At 33.4% G+C, this 20779-nt stretch overlaps 3 protein-coding genes across 4 annotated transcripts in view; 1 reads left to right on the top strand and 2 right to left on the bottom strand.

The window, feature by feature from the left end:
• ppp1cc (protein phosphatase 1, catalytic subunit, gamma isozyme) overlaps positions 1-1174 on the bottom strand; it is an 18672-nt gene extending 17498 nt beyond the window's left edge. The window contains exon 1 of one of the 2 annotated variants that reach the window (XM_016253773.1): positions 947-1174. In XM_016253773.1, the coding sequence (XP_016109259.1) occupies positions 947-1160 (214 nt within the window). In that variant the 5' untranslated portion in view covers positions 1161-1174. The remainder of the gene's footprint in view (positions 1-946) is intronic. The other variant, XM_016253772.1, reaches the window with a different exon arrangement.
• Positions 1175-3826: 2652 nt separating this feature from the next.
• Positions 3827-8543, bottom strand: LOC107567947 (myosin regulatory light chain 2, ventricular/cardiac muscle isoform-like). Its single transcript, XM_016253756.1, has 7 exons — positions 8493-8543; positions 7331-7423; positions 7220-7226; positions 5752-5856; positions 5491-5569; positions 4167-4215; positions 3827-4085 (listed from the first exon to the last, which is right to left on the bottom strand). Exons 1-7 carry the CDS (start codon positions 8535-8537, stop codon positions 3981-3983), a joined length of 483 nt encoding a protein of 160 aa, XP_016109242.1. The 5' UTR covers positions 8538-8543; the 3' UTR covers positions 3827-3980.
• A 3550-nt stretch (positions 8544-12093) lies between these two features.
• Positions 12094-20779, top strand: part of cux2a (cut-like homeobox 2a) — an 11558-nt gene continuing 2872 nt past the window's right edge. The window contains exons 1-8 of the mRNA XM_016253759.1: positions 12094-12253; positions 12337-12395; positions 12478-12517; positions 13285-13321; positions 14288-14701; positions 16296-16349; positions 17618-18079; positions 19229-19417. Coding sequence (XP_016109245.1) covers positions 12107-12253; positions 12337-12395; positions 12478-12517; positions 13285-13321; positions 14288-14701; positions 16296-16349; positions 17618-18079; positions 19229-19417 — 1402 coding nt within the window. The 5' untranslated portion in view covers positions 12094-12106. The remainder of the gene's footprint in view (positions 12254-12336; positions 12396-12477; positions 12518-13284; positions 13322-14287; positions 14702-16295; positions 16350-17617; positions 18080-19228; positions 19418-20779) is intronic.

Below are 20779 nucleotides of genomic sequence, written 5' to 3'. Positions count from 1 at the left end.
GGTATCGGCAAAATCCACTATCGGTCGACCTCTAGAAACAATCCTAAGATGACAAAAGCAAGTTTATTTGACAGACTTCAATGTATACAAATACAGTCTTGTGTTGACGTCACTGCTAAATAAACTGCTAGGGGCCTTTAGCCCCTCGGTGATGAATAAATAAAAAGTTAACACATAAAACACACCTGGAAGAACTCATTGCATCTATACGAGTCAAAGCATCCAGCTAAAACATTAGATGAGCGATGATAAACTGCTCTGCATATAAAAATTCTGCACAAACCGAAACCAGCAGTGAGTTACGCAAATACATTTATCATTAACCAAGAATTTGCATTACACTGTATACAACGCAACAATAAAAGTTGTGCATAATCACTCTAGTTAAGTCTTTTATTGCTTTATTATAATGCATACAATAAAGCAATAACATCATAAAACATTCACTTGCATAATAAACTTATAGTAGAAAATAAAATATACATATAATAACTAAATGAGTTTGTGTCATGTTTTTGAAATTATTTCAGTCCATTCAAACTGGGTTCTCACATCTTCACTGCAAAAAAATATATAATAATTTTATAAAGATTACACTCTCAAAGATAAATGACATCTGAGCTGAAATAGATAAAAATATACATGCACATCAACTAGGCCTGGACAATTTTGACATTTCCATTTCTGCCATTTTTAACGAATGTGGGAGCTTAACAAGTGCTCTGAACGGTCAAAGCTGTGTTTAATATCACACTGTCAGCATTATATTGTGTATTTTGCATTTAACGCTCTGCTAACCGTGTTAGCTTAGCTCAACAGCTCTAAACACGACCCAGATAGCTGATAAATCAGTCATATGCATATCCATATGCTACAAAAAAAATCATTTTTAAATCGGTTATCCTATTATAAGGACATTTTAGCCATTTCTTGACGTGAAACTCACCCTCGAGCAAACGCTGAATGATGCTGTCTATGTTGAGTTTGTCGATGTCAGCCATGACTACTCCAAACACACCGGACACGTCAAATAAAATGAAAATAAACAGATTTGTCACTGGAAACTCTAAGCAAAAGATATAAGGTCTCGGCTTGGAGCGAGCTGTAAGATGCGCGTGCTGCGGCGGAGGCACACCGGCTCTGCGGAAGGATACACGCATGCAGCAACAGCAGTGCAGCACAGCTGCTGGAAACCAGCGGGCGGATGAATACAGCACAGCTGCACGAACGAGGAAAAATAGGGTGGAGGAAATGGGAGGAAGCGCAGCTGAATTTCACAATAATGTGTGTGACGCTGAATGTTAATTAAACACTTTGGTAACACTTTACAATAAGGTTCCATTAGTTAATGTTAGTTAATGTAACAAACAATGAACAATACATTTATTACAGTATTTATTAATCTTTGTTAATATTAGTTAATGAAAATACAGTTGTTCAAAGTTAGTTCATGTTCATTCACAGCGCATTAACTAATGTTTCCAGTCTGTTACCAACAATACCAGCCCATCCAGACCCTGGATTAACACTACAGCTAACACACAATGACTAGAAGAGGAGCACGTCAGACACAGGAATTCTTGAGTTACATGTTTATGTGTGTGTTTAATAGAACAGCAAACATCACTAACACAACTCCCTCATCTTTGGCAGTCATGACCCGAGCAGCGGTGCTGAGAGATGATCAGCGTATGGCAAGCTGTTTTAACATTCAATCCTTAAAACATACTAGTATTCATGCTACTAGTACTTAGATTTGTTTAGCTACTAGTATTTATGACATGAAGTACTAGTACTTATTCATTAACTACTAGTGCTTATTCTTTAGCTACAAGTGCTTATTCTTAGGTACTAGTAACTTGTTAAAGATACTGGTACTTATTCATTAGATACAAGTTCTTATTTATTACAAACTAGTAGTTATTCTAATAGTGCCTAGTGTCTTTTTAAATATTTCTAGTAAGTATCCATTAGTTACTAGTACTTATTTATTAAATACTATAACTTTTTGTTCGATTCTTGTACTATTTATATATATATGTTTAAATTCTGCTTTGGCAAAGTGCCTTTATTTTTATTTTTTATTTTAAAAAAGCCAAGTTTAGCCTAATTAAACATGCAGGGCTCTAATATAGAGCCTCTATACACTTATTTTTTAGCACTTGTAAATGCATTTACACTGCACATATTGCATAAATAATGTTATGAGATAAAAACAAAAAATGCCAGTAGGTGGTGGCAAGCCACTGTCTTAATGAGTCTTTGAGTCATTTATTCAATCAACTCTTTCAAAACGGCTGATTCATTCAGGAACGAAGTAATAAACTTTTTATGAATGGATCAGTGGATCACTGACTCACTCGATTCGTTCAAAAACGCAAATTCATTCAGTATGGAACCTGCTAGAGATGCACAACATGGCTTTGTTTGGAACCATTTTAGTGAAATAGAGCAAAACACAATATTCATTGTCTCTACAATTTAAGCCGCTTATATTTACTTCTTGTTTATTGAATTATTGCCCTGACACGAAGAAAAGTCTGCCACAGACCATGCTAACAAAACATATAATCGCTCTAAATGCATGTGTGTGCGTCCCAAAGACTGCGTATATACTTTGATTATATATATATATATTCGCAATGACAGTGCTCTGTAACAAATAACCTAATTTGTAAGGATTGCAAGGCCGGTATTATATCGAATAGAAAGTTACAAACACCTGAAGCTATCGATGGTTGGCCAGTTTACATGTCGCTCAGAAGTACGAGCCTCATGGGCGGTTCTTTATGGGAGCGAACGAGAGGAGTGTAGAGAGTAAATCTGCGGTTCTAACAGAAATGATTTTAATGCACATGAAAACTCAGTGATGATGCATACAGGGCATGGTAATAACATTCGGGGCTTCAGCCCCCTTAGCGCCGCCCCTGAGAACTAGTATATCATGAATAAGTACTAGTTCTCATTTTTAAAAATGCACTAGTGAAAATAGCATGAAAATAGATACTAGAAGGGTTTAAGGATTAAATATTAACCGGCTTGCCATATAGACAGACATCAGATACCCGGAGGTTTCCGTGAAAGCGCGCTGGATCAGACAGCGCTGCTCATTGTCTCGGGCCGCTACATTAAGACTGTATTAGATTACAGGCTGCACACAGAAATAACAGCACAGGCTTTGACTTTATCCCAGCAGAAAATAAAAGTACTGCCACCTGTTCTGAGAGTCACTGAGGGATAGAAAACACCCACACAAACACACAGCCAAACTTCAGTGACTGATAGAATGATATTCACTGAAAACAACTGGAAAACAAAACCCGGACATTTTAGGCTATTTAGAAATCCTGGACAGGACATATCCTGGAAAAAGAGTTTGTATGGTCACCAAAAAGTACATTTAAAACCTGATCTGTTAAAAATTAATCGCTTTTAGTATAATTTGTACAAACATACAGCTTCAGCTGCTGCTTCAGAGTCTTTCTGCGGTCAAATCTTGACTGATTTTAAAGATCTCACTGATTTACAGCACAAGAATCAGAATTTCATCATATAAATATCAGCATCTGTAACAAATTGCATAATTTAGCTCAGTTTGAGTTTTTGAATAAAATAGAGCAGTTTTTTCCTCCATATTCTCACTATATCAGACTATATGAGCCATAAAAGCCTGATGATAGTCAACAAAAAACACATATGGTTTTCAAATCAAATTATTTCCTTTTCACACAAGAAAATCATTTGCACTCAAATCAGTATTTCATATTGATTTATTTATTTACCAATAACAATATTTTTTGTAAGTAAATTCTGGCAGGTTTCATGCCAAAGGTGCAAACATCAACACAACATCATCATACGTTAAAAAATCAGAACATACTTGTTTCAGTAACTACATCCGTTTCAAGCCTGTCAGTCATAAACAAGTGGGCGGGTACAAACACGCAGGGAGCACTGTGATTGGCTGAGGAGCGAGTGAACTATTCCTGGTCCTTCTCCTCTCCGTGAGTGATGACGTGGACCAGATTGTGGTAGTCCAGGTTTCCCGCAGCGTCTGGAGGGAACGCGGTGAACATCTGCTCCATCTGAAACAACACGGCAGTCAGTGGTGCTGACACGGTATCCACGGCAACCATCAAGCATCACACATGTGAGACGTGCCTCACCTCCTCAGCAGAAAACCGGTCGGCCTGCGTGGTCAGCATCTCAGTAATACTGGAGAGACGCATCAAAAACACACGGAAAACACACTTTCTTAATAAGTGTCAACCCTCATAATGCATTAAAAAAATTTATTTTATATATATATGCATACATACACACACACAAATCTTTATTATATATATATATAATAATATATAATGATTATTACATTTTTACATATTATTTATTACATATTATTTTAAATTCTTTGAATTTTCAAACTGCACATGAACAACACCAAAACAAAAATTGGATATTATAATTATATTTTACATTATAAAAATGATATAAAATTACGTCTTGATTGAATATATTACTGTAAGAAATTATAAGAATATAAAATCTGAGATTTCCAGTATTAATTCCATCGGATTCAATGAAATTGATGAAACCTACATATTTTCTTCCCATGAAACAACGTCAAAACAACATAAATATATTTCATTTTACTTCTTTTATTTCAGTCTTCTAATTTTCATTTAGTTTAAACTGACTAGTTTAGTACTAAAATAGCCTAACTAAAACTGAAATAAACAAAATTAATATAAACGTAGTATAAAATATAATAATGATCAAATATAATAAATATAATTATTACTAGAAATATGTATAATAAATATTATTAAATAAATATGACAAAACTTCTTAAGCTAAATTCAAAATATTAACAGAAAATATAAATGATACTAAAATAAAACTGATAAGAAAAGGAATAATGGTTATTTATAGTGAAAATGCAAAGTATTGCTTAAACACAGAAGTTTATTTTACTTTACTTTCAGATGAAAAAAGAGATCAATTTTTCATGCCGCATTGCTTCTTCAATAGACATACGTATTCATGTTTCGCAACAAAATTCAGTTCCTAAAGTGTGTGAGATATGAGGAAAAGGCTCAAATATATTTTACAAACATTTTTGACACTAATTTAATTTGATAGATAATTTAATAAAAGTGTTTTTGACACCTATGGTGCTCCATACATATCCGGGTCAAAAATGATCTGAACACGAAATGTGAAAGCATTTTTAAAATGCTTATATGTCTTAAAAAATAATTGTAAAAAAATCTGAAAAAAATTTATGATGTGTATTTTGAGGGTCTTAAAAGCATTTTTTTTTTTTTTTTACATTTTTATGTATTTCTACTGGGTCAAAACTGACCCAAATGCATTATGAGGGTTAATTTGTTTCTTTCATATGCATGTTATTCACAAGACAAAACAATAATGGTCAAGTGTTTGTGTTTCCGAGCTAAAACAGCTTGGATAATGCACTGAACATCTTACTATTCCTTCTTCAGGATTCCCTTCCCCTCGGGATCGAACACTTTGAAGGCGTTGAGGATGGTTTCCTCCGGATCGGCTCCTGCGATCAAACAAACCTCCATCAAACTCTCTGACTCACAGATTAGTTTAGCAATAAAAGGCCTGCACAAAACATCACCATCTTCTATGCAGGCAGCAACTTTGTATCTCACAATTGATTTTTAATGCAGTAAACTTGCTTTTCAATGTTCAAGATCAATGTCTCATCGCTTGAAAACTTGCCTTTGAGTTTCTCTCCGAACATGGTGAGGAAGACGGTGAAGTTGATCGGGCCCGACGCCTCCTTCAGCATCTCATCAATCTCCTCCTGCTTCACGTTGAGCCGGCCTGTTACCAGACAGAAGAGGAGCATGATGGGAAATGTGATTCAACACATGTGCTAGCTCACAAGCTGCAATTAAACTTGACCGAATCTGAGCTTTTGAGTCCTATTTCTGTTTTATATTTCCTATGATTTTTACTATTATATATATATATACATATTTTTAAAAATCTTAAAGAATTAAATAAATAAAAACATTATATTTATATATGTATACATATATAAGCATATATATATATATATATAAGCATATATGTGCATATAAAGTATATAAAATATACAGAAATATATAAAATAAAAGTGGCTATATCAGAGTTTTTAAATCAGAGTTTTTACCCATATATATTAGAATTTTTTTTTTAGTTATTTCCTCTAATTCAACTATTTAACTATTTTTTTTAAACATTTAAAAAAATGATAAAACATAAAATAATACAATATATATTCATTAAATAAATTATTAAATTATATATAATTATTAATATAATTAAAACAAATTAGGTAAACAAATAAAATACGTTTTTATCCAAATATATTAAAAATTATTTAAAAAAAAAGTTATTTCCTGTTTAAATGTTTAAAGCTATTTAAACAAAAATATAAAAAAAAAAAAATATATATATATATACAGTATATAAATAAAATAATACTATATATATATATATATATATAATTAAAATAAAACATGTAAAATGTAAAATAAGTATATGAAATATATAAGAATACATAAAATAAAAAGGTTTTGTGTTAATATAATGGTATAAAAATGCAGTTTTTTCCTCTTAAAAATAACACACACACACACATAATAAATATACACAGTACACACACATATATTATGTAAACAAAATTTTTTGTTTTGGATGCGATTAATCTATTGACAGCACTAATATATATATATATATATAAACCTATATTTAAAAAAATCCTTAAGAAGTTATATAAATTATATAAAATAAATACTATATGTGTGTGTGTGTGTGTGTGTGTGTGTGTGTGTGTGTGTGTAGTTTTATTTTATATAATTTTGAATTTTAATTGATATAATTTTGACACATCTGCCATTTTACAGTTATATATAAAACATGTTTTTTTGAAAAAACTGGATTAAATAAAATAATATTGTACGATATATATATTGCTATTATTTATAATCTATATATTTAAAAAAAAAAAATTAATAGGCCTATAACATTTCTAATATTCTAATACAATTCTATAGAAAATGTATATATGATTTTATATATGTGAATAACAACATAAATTTGGGTCTGTTCCTCACACAAAGCATCATAAGACAGAGGGCATGAAATTTCATATCATGAAACTTTTATGTGCTAATGTTTTTAGTCTTTTTTGGATTCTGACAGCCTCTCTGTAAGTCATACATGATGACAGAATATTAATTTAGATGAACTATTCCTGTAAGGATGCTGGTCAAGGTGAGACAGAGACAGACATGACGGTAAGTGATCAGACCTCCTTAAACTCCTGGATCTGAGCCTGTTCAAACATAGAGAAGACGTTGGAGTTCGCTCCTTCTGCCGTCCTCTTCTTTGCTTTCTTTGGTGCCTGAAAAACAAACGTTCAGGTCTTCTTTAGTTAGACACGTCTCGAGCAGTTTCCTAAAGAACTAGTTTTTCCCTTCTTATTCAAGCTTAACTAAGAAAAGCTGCTTTAAAGTTTGATTCACTTGCATGAATCAGCTCAAACTCTGAATGAATCAATTAAAAACGCAGATTCAGAGATTCATCTGAAGCATCACTCAAACGCCTTAGACACACTTTAAGAACATTTGTAAAAACAAATAAGACCCAGTTTGCATGTTAATCTGAAAAAAGACATTTTCACAAGTGTTTTACAAATATTTAGAAATACAAATCGCAAATTTTAAGATTAAAGTAAATGTAGGCCTAAGTAAATTGAACAGAAAATGTACTTGTGATTTTCTGCCAGGACACACTTATAGGAATGTAATGTAAATAATATTTTTCACTTAGCAATTGCTAGTAAATTTCCCGATTAATTACTAAGAAATGGTAATTAAACGTAACTTAAACATGACATTTTGAAGAAGAAAGACTGAAATTGTTTTTTTGTGCTCCAACTTTGAAATTATAATTTTATTTTACTTATATTTTTGCATTTTTCATAACATTAATTTTAGCAAAAAAAAAAACATGTAGCTAAATATAGCTGTTTGTTAAATATTTTTAATATTGGAGCCTAAAATGAGAATGTTTAAATATGGTTATTATTTGTATTAATTTAGGTGGAAAAAACAGTGGGATAATCTACCTTGATTATTTTAATTAGATTTGCATTGCTTCAGCTCTTATATTAAATATTTTAAAAAGATTAACGCATCAAATGAGGTGCTAACTATTAAATGAACTCAATATTAAACTACAAAAAAAAAATTTGAAAAAAAAAAAAAAAGCACATTAGGACTATGGATATTATGGAAAATAATATTATTTTGGAGGTTACACAAAATGGTCAAATATCATCTCAAAATGGTCCGGCCGATTAATGGCGCTGGCCGATATATCGGTTGATCTCTAATTAAAATCTGGCTCAATCAAATGTCCGGGTGGTTCACGAAGCATCTCTAAATCCCGGTGAAGCCGGTGTTACTCACCATGAGCGCTGCTGGACGGAGGAGATCCCGAGTGCAGCCGGACATTGGGGCGCGGAGGAACGGCCTTTTGTAGATTAAGCACGCTGTTGTCTACTGGCCGATATAAATAACACATGCCCTGTTTAGGAAGTGACAGGTAGATGATGATCCCTCAGACACAGACACACGCGGCTCAAGGTCCATTGTGATGTGGTTTAGAATGACAGGACGCATGGAAGAAGCGGTCAGCTGTTTAATGATGCACCTCTCTTCCTCTGGAGGTTATTTCAGGGTTTGTATCAGAGCTCAGGAAAGTTAAAGTAGCCGTAGCATTCACACGATTTCTACATTTGTTCCATTTTCTGCTTTCTTTCAGAAATTCATATAATAACGCATTGAGCATCATTCAGAATTGAAGTGAAGATGCCTCTTAAGCTCCTAGGCCTCATTAACTTGCATCGTGCTGGAATGTATGGAAATTGGTCACGGAATTAAATATAAAAGGTTTTTCATCTCACAATTCGGACTTTGTTTCTAACAATTCTGAGATCAATTAAATGTAGAATTCTCGCTCGCAGCTTACCTCTTGCAAATGTTTTTTTTCTTAAATTCCGCCACTAAATAAAAAATAAAAAAGATAGTTCCAACATTTTATCTCACAATTCTGACTTTTTTCTAGCAGTTCTTTCAAAAAAAAAAGAACAGAGTTGAGAGATATAAATTCAGAATTCTGAGGAAAAAATTCTGTTTTTCTTCACAAGTTTACATATTGCAATTCTGTTTTTTGTTTCCACCAGAATAAAAAATAAAAAGGTAATTTGCGACTTTATCTCTCACAATTCTGATTTTGGTTCTAGAATAGAATCTAGAATTTCTATTCTAGAATATATGAAATATATGAAAGTTTCACTTTTTGAAATAAGTTACAAAAAAATGAACTTTTCACGATATTCAAATTTAGTTTTTAGATGCACCTGTATATGAAAACCCTCCAAAACTGCTTAAAACGACAAAAAACACACAACAAAATGACTAAACTTTGTATAAAAATATACAAATACAAAAATAAAAACAGATTCAAAATATTAATAAATCTTATTATGATATATCAATGATACTCAAATAAACTACATAGATGGATGGATGGCTCATTTGAGGCCTGTTATTGATTATTGATCAGTTATCGATCCGTGAGAGGACTGCTTTTGGTTTTGAGGTGGACTGGTGTGCAAAATTTTCTTTGTTCAGAAGGAGAGATCGTTTTTCCTGTCAGTAATTAAACAATTCAGCAGAAAACAAACCGTGAGAATATGTTTAAATAGTAAAATATGCACATATTAAAGTGGTTGTATTTTCATAACTACACGTAATATATGCATATATGAAAAACATTTGTGCATGTCAGATTGTTATCATAAATTTCTCAGTTCATATCCAACTGATGAAATCATAGTTATATTTAATAAAAAATCGAATGTTTTTGTTTTCTTCTGTTCAACCATCTCAGGACCCGCATTATAACAGATGTGTCTGAAAATCATTGTCGGTTTTATTATATTTCATGTGAATGTAATTTTCTGCTAGCACTAAACTGTGCTAAACTGTTGTAAATGATGGGGTCTGGTTTCTGGGTCTTTCTTTATATTCCTCCGGCTGTGCAGAAATCAATACTGTGTCCTGTGAGCTTCAAATCAATCATCACGATCAATAAAACCAATAGAGACAATCAATATGTCATCTGTGCCGCTCAAACATCCTCATTAAAGCTGCTGACGAAAACAGATTTCAGATGTAGTTCAGATATGCATTTGAATTTAGCATGGGATCATAAACCGATGACAACATATTGGATATGAAAATGTAATGATATATGAATTATGTTTGGAATGGAATACTGCACACTACTCAATAGTAATAAAAGTGAAACAGTATGCAACAACAAACAAGTAGAATGTATCATTTAACAATGTATCATTCTTCTAAATATAAACACAAATAATTTTTAATGTAAATATAATACCAAAAAATTTATGTAAACATACTAAATAGAAGTGCAAGTAAATTTTAAATGTAAATTATATTACTAAATATAAATGTAAATTACAGTTTTTCTCGATTGCTAAAACACTATAATCAGGCTTTTGAACTAAAATTTCAAAACCATAATGCCATTTTTTTTTTTTTCAAAAAGCACACCCATTTTGCTGAACTATAAACACTATTCCCCTGCTTTAACACATGAGTCAGATTTGGTGAACTGTTACTGCAAAACTCTACACACAAATCCCTACATTTCTCAGTGCTTACACCATGTGGTCATTTAGAAAGCACTAGCATTCAATACTGTTCACTCAAGTCAGCACCGCTTGAGCTCAATTCGCAAACAATTACCCAGGTGGAAACACTAAGAGTCAAAATAGAACACTCATCAATCAGATCCTTTAATAAATGGATAAAAGGGCCCGAATCCGTTCACTGAGCTGTGGAACAATGGATCCACAGAGAAATGAAGGAATAGGTGGAGGAGGAGGACGTGATGGTGGTGGAGGAGGAGGAGGACGGGGTGAAGGAGGAGGAGGACGGGGTGAAGGAGGAGGAGGACGTGGTGAAGAAGGACGTGGAGGAGGAGGACGACGTGGTGAAGGAGGACGTGGTGAAGAAGGAGGAGCAGGAGGAGGACGTGGTGAAGAAGGACGTGGAGGAGGAGGACGACGTGGTGAAGGAGGAGGAGGGAGAAGAAGGGTAAGGAGACAAGCAGTCTCAGATGAAATTCGAGCCACTTTAGTTGACCAAAAAAAAAAGGGGGGGTGGGGGGAAAATTTTTTTTTTTTTTTTTTTTTTTACAGTTATGCAGTGTAGTACATCAATGAATAAAAATGTGCCAATGTATACATTGGTTGTGTCTTCTGTGTTCATGTGAAAAGGTTTTTGAGGGGGAGAAGCACAAGCAACATGAGCTACCAGTTTTGGATATATTGTTTTGAATTTATTGCACCAGTGTGTAATACTATGTTGTTTGTGTGTGTGTGTGTTTTTGAAAGCGTGTGTGTGTGATGTCTGAAGGAAAAGTTTGTTTTTCAGCAAGAGTGAATGGTTTTGAGTGTAGAGCTTCATTTTGACCTGAAAATAGGATGTTTGGGGAGTTGGGTGAGACGTTATGGATTTGTGTTTACAGTTTTGAGAATACGAGGCATAGTTTCAAGAAATGTGTTTAAGCAATCGAGAAAAACTGTAGGTATAAGTAAATATAAATGTACTACATACTCTACTAAACCTAAATATACTAAATGTAAAATTTACTCCATATAAATGTAAATAGAATTAATTTTAAATATCTTAATATAAATGTAAATATACTTAAAATATTGCTAAATATAATATATACAAATGCTACTAAACATAAATGCAAATATATTGCTAAATTTAAACTTTAAATATACTTATGTAAAAAAAATTACAAAATGTAGACACTGAATATATTGTTAAATATAAAATGTACTATATACATGTTAATAGATATAAAATGTAAATATACTACCAGATAAAAAAAGTTTGTCTTAAGATTTTAGTTCTTTGATTTAATTGAAGATGGTAATGAATTTCGTCTGATTTGTAGCTCTGCCGATTTGGCGGCGATGGTTGCGATGAGAGACCGTCACATTCAGCGTCTGGAACAGGAAGTGCGACGACTTCAGCATCTGCTGCAGGAAGTCCAGGAGCGAACGGCCAATCACGTCGCTCTGCTGCAACAGCAACTGGCCAATAAAGCACAGCATATAGAGGTAGAAACATTTCATAATGAGGAGCGGCTATTAAAGGAACAGTTGACTCGTTTACTCTCACTAACGTCCCGTCTGTTCGTTAGAGACTTCAGGCCAAGTTACAGTCCCAGCAGGACTACGAGAAGATCAAGACCGAGCTCAGGTAGTACACAAATATACTATCTCAAGAATGCAAGAATATGGTATTAAAAATGATCAGAACGTCTCTTTATTGCGACTTTCAGGACTCTTCGAGTGCTGATGCAAACCACAGATGACGTTTCGGTAAGAGAAACCGTCCCCTTACCCTTACCGTCCAAATACCCACACTTGCGGTCTTGGCCACTTGAGGCGCAGTGCCCTTAACGCACACTAAACCCACACTATCTCGAATACCGCTCCGTAGCACTATTCGAGGCTTAGTGTATCCCATCATGCATCATGTTCTGGAAATAAATCGTGAGACTTTTTGCCGAGATCTCGCGAGAGGTCACGGAAACCTTTCCAATGCAAGTTAAAAAATTAATATAATAATTAGATATTACATATAATTTAGTAGAAAAACAGTGTTTTTACGTTTTTTTGGTGCAACGATGAGTAGTGGTGATATTTATTTTGTACAACATTTGCAACTGCTTTTTATCACTTAATTAGAAGCACCACAAATTAAAATTGTCATGTTATAGGAACTACTGAACAGACATTTAGAAGTTGTTTTAAAATGCAAAGTATTTAAAATTAAAATAAAGCTAAACACTTGCATTTTTACCACACTACAAGTGTGTCCCATCAGGTAATGAAAAGTTCGACACACACGTGTGGTCTTCATGCTCACTTGAACACTTGGGCCAAATACAGGACATACGTCATATAAGTGGTCAAGTGGTCAAGTGCAAAGACCACAAGTGTGGGTATTTGGACAAGGCAACACTTTTCACTTTTTTTCTTATATACTATGTTCGGGTGGTTTGCTGGCAGCGCCACCTACTGGTGAAGAATGATTGTCTTAAACTCACATTAGTTATTTAACTCTGTGTTTTATTCTCTCTCAGGTGTTTTCTCCTCCGTCAGATGTCTCTGTTGATAACGGTGAGGGTTTTATCCACTTCACAAATGTTTTTGTCAGCCAAACTCCGAGATTAAGTTAATATATCAATAATTTAAATAACACATTCACATGTTCACGGTTCTCTGATATCAGTTAATGGTCACATGGCATGCGGGTAAATAAATAAAATATTTACGCTTTATTAGTGTTCAATTTTGATTTTGAAATGGTTTATTCTCATTTCACCTTAAATATTTAGACGTTTTATTTTGATTTTCTTTTATTTGTAAATTATTTATTTGAATTAGAGGTTATTTTTAGTAAGAGATTTCTTAATTTGTTTCATTTAAAAATGTATTTTAATTTAAAATGCTCAAATATAATCTCAGCTTTTTTAGTAAGTTTTATTTTCAATAGTTTTTATTTTTTAATTATTCTCATATTAATTAGTCAAATCAAATATTTCAGCTTTTTAGTGTTTTTGTTTTTATTTTAGTTATTTATTTGAATTTTTTAAAAATTTATTTTAAAATTCTTTCTTCTAAATTATTTAAAATAAAACATTATTTTTATATATTTTAAAATTAAACAGTTTTATTTTTAGTACTTTTTATTTTTAAATTAGTCCGATTTTAAATTTTCAAATAATACATATAAGATTTTTTTGTATTTTATTTTGAATTTTTTTTTGTTCAAAATCATTTGTGCACATTTAAATTTACTTCAAATAAAATATTTCATTATTTACTTATTTAATTATTTACTTTTTTATTTTCGGCAACTCACAAACCCGAGTTTGAGAAAGCCTGTATAATGTGACAACTTTAAACTAAACAGTCTATTCCGGCCAACAACAAAAAAAAAATCTATACTACAGTCTACTTCACATAGAAAGAGATAATAAAAAAATAAATCATAAAAAAACTTAATTTGCTTTATAAAAACTGTAAAGTATGTGTTAGCAATGCTGTTATATTCTGATGTGTTATACCTTTGCTCATTGACAGATCCTGTGATCCAGAAAGAAACGCCAGAGTTTCATCACTCCACTGGGAAAGAAGAAGCCCTGAATGAATCTTCCTCTTTCATCTCTGGGTCACCAGCATCATCTTCATCATCTCTGAGTGTCCAGAGCTTCATTAAAGAGGAGACAGACTCTGGTGATGATGAGCAGGAGTTTGACACGGCTCGATTAGCTCAGCAGGTCAAGGAGGCTCTTCAGCGGCTGAACATCGGCCAGCGGGTGTTTGGTCACTATGTGCTCGGTCTCTCTCAGGGAACCGTCAGCGATATACTGGCCCGACCCAAACCCTGGAGCAAACTGACCAGCAGAGGAAGAGAACCCTTCCTGAGAATGAAGCACTTCCTGTCCAATGAGCACAGCATCCAAATGCTCAGCGTCATCCAGGAGAGACTGAGAGGTGAGAGGATGCATGGATGGATGCATGGATAAATGGATAGATGGATGGATGAATGGATAGATGGATGGATAAATAGATGGATGGATGGATGAATGGATGGATAAATTGATGGATGGATGGATGGATGAATGAATCGAAGGATGGATGGATGCATGGATCGATGGAAGGATGAATGCATGGATAAATCGGATGGATGAATGGATGAATGCATGGATGGATGGATGGATGGAAGGATGGATGGATGGATGGATGGATGAATGCATGGATGGATGCATGGAAGGATGAATGCATGGATGAATGCATGGATGAATTGGATGGATGAATTGGATGGATGAATGCATGGATGAATGGATGGGTGGAGAGATGGATGGAAGGATGGATGGATGGATGAATGGATGAATCGAAGGATGGATGGATGGATGGATGGATGGATGGAAGGATGAATGCATGGATGGATGGATGAATGGATGAATGGATGGATGCATGGTTGGCGAGATGGATGGAAGGATGAATGGATGAATGCATGGAGAGATGGATGGAAGGATGGATGGATGGATGGATGCATGGATGGAGATGGATGCATGGATGGATGGATGCATGGATGGCGAGATGGTCGATGGAAGGATGAATGGATGGATAAAACGGATGGATGAATGGATGAATGCATGGATGGATGGATGGATGGAAGGATGGATGGATGGAAGGATGGATGGATGGATGGATGGATGGATGAATGCATGGATGGATGCATGGAAGGATGAATGCATGGATGAATGGATGAATGCATGGATGAATTGGATGGATGAATGCATGGATGAATGGATGGGTGGAGAGATGGATGGAAGGATGGATGGATGGATGAATGGATGAATCGAAGGATGGATGGATGGATGGATGGATGGAAGGATGAATGCATGGATGGATGGATGAATGGATGAATGGATGGATGCATGGTTGGCGAGATGGATGGAAGGATGAATGGATGAATGCATGGAGAGATGGATGGAAGGATGAATGGATGAATCGATGGATGGATGGATGAATCGAAGGATGGATGGATGCATGGCTGGAGATGGATGCATGGATGGCGAGATGGATGGAAGGATGAATGGATGAATCGATGGATGGATGGATGAATCGAAGGATGGATGGATGCATGGCTGGAGATGGATGCATGGATGGCGAGATGGATGGAAGGATGAATGGATGAATCGATGGATGGATGGATGAATCGAAGGATGGATGGATGCATGGCTGGAGATGGATGCATGGATGGCGAGATGGATGGAAGGATGAATGGATGAATCGATGGATGGATGGATGGATGGATGGATAAATGGATGCATGGATGCATTCATTTTAAAATTTTACTAATTTTGTTGCTTTTAACATTAATTTTTAGTTTTTTTAAACATGTCTATATAGTTTAATTTTATTTTACTTCAAGTTAAACCAAATTGTCATTGTCAGTCTTGTCAGCTAGCAGAATTAGCTTTGTTTGACAGTAAATATTGCTTGTCTAAATAAGATTGTGTGTGTCTGGGTCTTGTTTCTGTGTTTCTGGGCGTCTTCGTCCCGTGGGTTGGTCCTCCAGACAGGAGCCCAGATGACGTGATCAGGAACATTCTGGATCAGAGCCGTCTGGAGAGTCAGTGCAGCCTCATATCTCGGATCTCACTTTTAAAACAATTTAGTATTCTTTGTAAATAATTTATAGAGAGTTATCACATCAACATTTGGGATTTAAATAAGGTTAATGCAATTATGTTTTTAATTTTTTTAAATATGCTTTTGCATGATGGAATATTATAAGTTCCATTCTGATTTGTGTGATTTCTAAAGACCTCTTAAACAGTCATGTAAATCAATATTTGTGTCTATTTGAGCAAATTTAGTGAATTCAAAACTTTGATTAAGTGAGGTTCATTAATATATGAGGTTTAGTTTCAGTTGTTTTAGTGCATCAAGTTAAACTAGATGATAATAAGAAGCGTTGCCTTGGCAACTATCTGAAAAAAAATAAGTTTGATTTTTATATTTAATTTTATTTCTGTTACCATTTATTGCAAGTAAGATTTTTTAATAACTAAAATAACCCTGATTAAAAATGTTTCCTTGCTAACTAAAACTGCAATAAATAAGTTTCATTTGAAGTGCTAAAAGTATTACTTAAACTAGCATGGCAATAACAATAAATGTAATGTAGAAAATAATTTTAAATTGAAATAAGCATTAACTGAAATAAAGAAAATTAAGAAAAAAATTTTTCTTAAATAAAAAAACATACTAAATAACTAAAACTGAAATAAAAATAAAAATGAATAAACTATATGACGTTGTTTAGATTTTTTTCAGTTAACATTTATTTATTTTTAGTTAACGATAATAACGATAATAACATATTTAGAAATGTTATCTTGGCAACTAATTAAAATAAATAGGTTTAAGTAGAAGTACTAAAATTACCTAAACTAAAATGGAAATAAAAATAACTTGGAACTATTAAAAAAAAGAAATAAACATTACCTGAAATTTAAATAAAAATTTTTAAACTTTACTTATTTTGTTTCAGCTATTTGCAGCATCTCCAATTTTTTCTTTGTTTAGTTTGAGTAATTTTATTATTTCAACTTCAACTCATTTCAGTTAGTTACCAACATTTCTAATCATGGTTTTATAAATATACTGTATATATTAGAAATGTTGGTAACTAACTGAAATGAGTTGAAGTTGGTATGAATTATGAGTTGAAATAATAAAATCACTCAAACTAAACAAATAAAAATAAATTAAAGCTACAGTACGTAAAAACATAAAAAATATATTGAGCAAATGCAGTGAATTCGAAATGTGCGATGCTAACTAAATCTGAAGATCACCTGAGATTCATTCTTTGGTGTCTGTGGTGTGTTTCAGTGCTGGATGATGATGATGATGATGAAGATGAAGGCAGCAGATGTCAGCGCGGTGGAGACGAATCACACAACATCATCAGGAGCATCCTGCAGCAGGCCAAACACGAGATGCAGACGCAGACGCCTGCGATGAACGACGCACCAGTCCAGCAGGAAGAGGAGGATTATGGGACACTGGAGCCCAGCGATCAGTCCCTGGCTGATTTTGTCCAAAGCATCATCCAGAAGGTCAAATGTGAAATAAATGAAGATGCTGAGCCCTCAGTTTCTCCGTCCTCTGTGAGCCGCTCGTTTCAGACGCTTCCAGCGGATCCGGGTCAGACAGCGCAGGGGTTTAAGATGGAGACGCGTCAGAGACCTCGCTCCTGTCCCATCAGCAGCAGCTGTGAGCTTCAGTCTCTGCATCTGGACACGTTCAGCATCACGCAGAGAGTCAAAGAAACTCTCACCGTCAACAACATAGGTTTGTGTTCACTGCATTTAAAGCAAACGATGAACAGAAATCAGAGTCAATGCATCATTTTCACCTGCTGGGGCAGAAAACAGGAGAACAAATCCCACAGAGGCATATGAGCAACATCTACAGACCAGAAGCATTTATTGTTACAACTTACCGTTAACTAAAATTTGTTCAAATTAACTGAACATTTTTTTCAATTAAAATTCAGTTTGTTTTCATAATTATTTAATTCAGTAATAAACATAACATAAAATATAAATATTAGATGGAAAAACAAACTTAAGCCTTAAACAAAAATAAAATTTTATTATTAAATCATACTTTATTATTTGAGTATGATTTAGATACTTTTATCATTTTAATTTTATATATATATATATCCAGTTTTAATTGTAATTTTTAAATTCTAATAATATTGCTGTGTTTTCGTATTTTTTTTAAATGTCTAATTTATTTCATATCATTTTTATTTTAGTTATTTTAGTTCAACTAAATGAAAATGAGAAATGTTGTCTGGCAGCTAAAAAAAACAAAAAATATATATATATATATTTATAAATATTTTAAATTCTTAAAAAATAACTAAATTACAAAAAAATTACTAAAATTAAAATTAAAATAAATAAATAAAGGCTAATTTAAAATGTTTAAATGCTTTCATTAATGATATGATTTAAAGAAAACAGTCAATTATATAATTATCATAAATGGGTATGTAATGTACCAAAAATTGTACATTTACATTTGATTTATAATTTCAGTACTTTATCATTTTTTTCATATTTTTTGTTGTTAATTTAATGTTTAAAAACTAAAAAGATAATTTAATTTAAAGAAAGTAAATTGTTGGTTGTATATTTGTTTGATAACTACTTATGCAAGTTTACAAATATTCAGTTTGGTTTGGAGACTAAATGGTAAAGAATTATATGAAAGTTTGCTAATAAAGTCTCATTTGGTGACTGATGAAGTTGAAATCTAATTTTTACATCACGAGATATTTTTATATTTATAATGTCATATTTCTAAAGAAAATTGTAAAAAAATATAATTATCATGAAATGTACCAAAAGTTGTACATTTACATTTAATGTATAATCTGAATGTATTTCTATGTAGTAGTGCTGTTCCTGATTGTTGTTGTTCTGGCAGGTCAGCGCGTGTTTGGTGAAGAGGTTTTGGGTTTAACACAAAGCTCCGTGTCTGAACTGCTGTCGCACCCCAAACCCTGGACTAAACTCAGTCTGAAGGGAAAGGAGAACTTCATTCGGATGCATCTGTGGCTCCAAGACCCCCAAAACATCCAGAAGCTCAATGCTATGAAGAAGACGGACCACAGAGGTAAATGTGTGCTTGATTTACTCTTCCTCAGTCCATCTGAGATGTAGATGAGTTTGTTTCTTCATCAGGTTTGTAGAAATGTAACATTGCATCAGTGTCTCAGCAATGGATGCTCTGCAGTGAATGGGTGCCGTCAGAATGAGAGCTGATAAAAACATCACAATAATCCACAGCACTCCAGTCCATCAGTTAACATCTGGAGAAGACACAAGCTGTATTTTATTTTTATTACATACAATCTATATAAATTATATATACAGAGAGAGAGATGCACATATGCTTAATATAAAATATAAAACAAAATTTTTTTTATATATATATATATATATATTATAGAGCTGCATGTACACATGGCTTATGTATAATTTGAAATTATTTTATAATATTCAAATTTATATATATATATACACACACACACACGACATGCACACACAGACATAAAATATTGAAAATATATTACTATATTTAATATAAAATATATAAATATATTTTGTATTATATAAAATATATATACAAATGTATTATATGAATATATTGAAAAATCAAAAATGATACAAAATCATTTAAAAATAAAAACAATAAAAAAAACCGATAAAAAATGTCAAGTAACCATTAACCAACATCTGTGAACCTTGAATGTGATCGTGACATTAAAGGTGTCATGAACTGCCTCTGTTTTTTATTTTGTACTGTTTTCTGAGGTCAACTTATGTTATCAAGATTTTTACATCGAAAAACATAATTTAGGAGTAATAGGCTTTTCTGTGCTGTTTTTGACCCCCCTCATCAGAACGCTCTGTTTGAATAGGCCTAGCGGATTGTAAACTCAGAAGTAAACGCCCACTGCTGTGATTGGCTAATAGTTGTGTATGTTTGACAGCCTATATTCCTCACAGATGGATGCTCATAGATAGGTCAAAAATGCATAAATACTCATATCAAACGATCTGTTTAACAGACAAAGCAATAGTGAGCACATAATGAAAACAGTTACTCATTACTGTCGGATCCAATATAGTCACACAGCATCGTCTTTTAGTTTCAATCTTTTTGAAAATCCTGTGTCGAATTGTGGCTTGTTTGTAAACGAATCCGCGGTAAAATTAAATGAACAAAGGACTGAGTTCTTACTGACGCGGTCTGGATCTTCATTAAAAATAAAGTTAATTCACTCTTTCCTAACGCTGGGTCAGAAGGAAGGAAACGCAAACACTGTTTTTCTACATCTTGGCACTGAACAGCGTCTCGTTGTCTTCGGAGTCATCTTTATCGTTTGGTTTCTGCATAGACCTGCCTTCGCCTCTCTCGTAAACACTACATGCGCGAATCAGTGGGCGGAGCTAAACAGGCGGTGACGTAGAA

The sequence above is a fragment of the Sinocyclocheilus grahami genome, unplaced genomic scaffold (genome assembly GCF_001515645.1).
Source record: "Sinocyclocheilus grahami isolate Dianchi unplaced genomic scaffold, SAMN03320097.WGS_v1.1 scaffold1200.1, whole genome shotgun sequence".
Classification (NCBI taxonomy): domain Eukaryota; kingdom Metazoa; phylum Chordata; class Actinopteri; order Cypriniformes; family Cyprinidae; genus Sinocyclocheilus; species Sinocyclocheilus grahami.
This window is presented reverse-complemented; position numbering and strand designations above follow the sequence as displayed.

Coding starts and splice junctions, on each gene's coding strand:
- LOC107567947 (XM_016253756.1), bottom strand. CDS start 8,537: ATGTCCGGCTGCACTCGGGATCTCCTCCGTCCAGCAGCGCTCATG. Junction 7,424..8,492: donor TCCGTCCAGCAGCGCTCATG/GTGAGTAACACC, acceptor TTTGTTTTTCAG/GCACCAAAGAAAGCAAAGAA. Junction 5,570..5,751: donor GTTCGGAGAGAAACTCAAAG/GCAAGTTTTCAA, acceptor GTTTGATCGCAG/GAGCCGATCCGGAGGAAACC.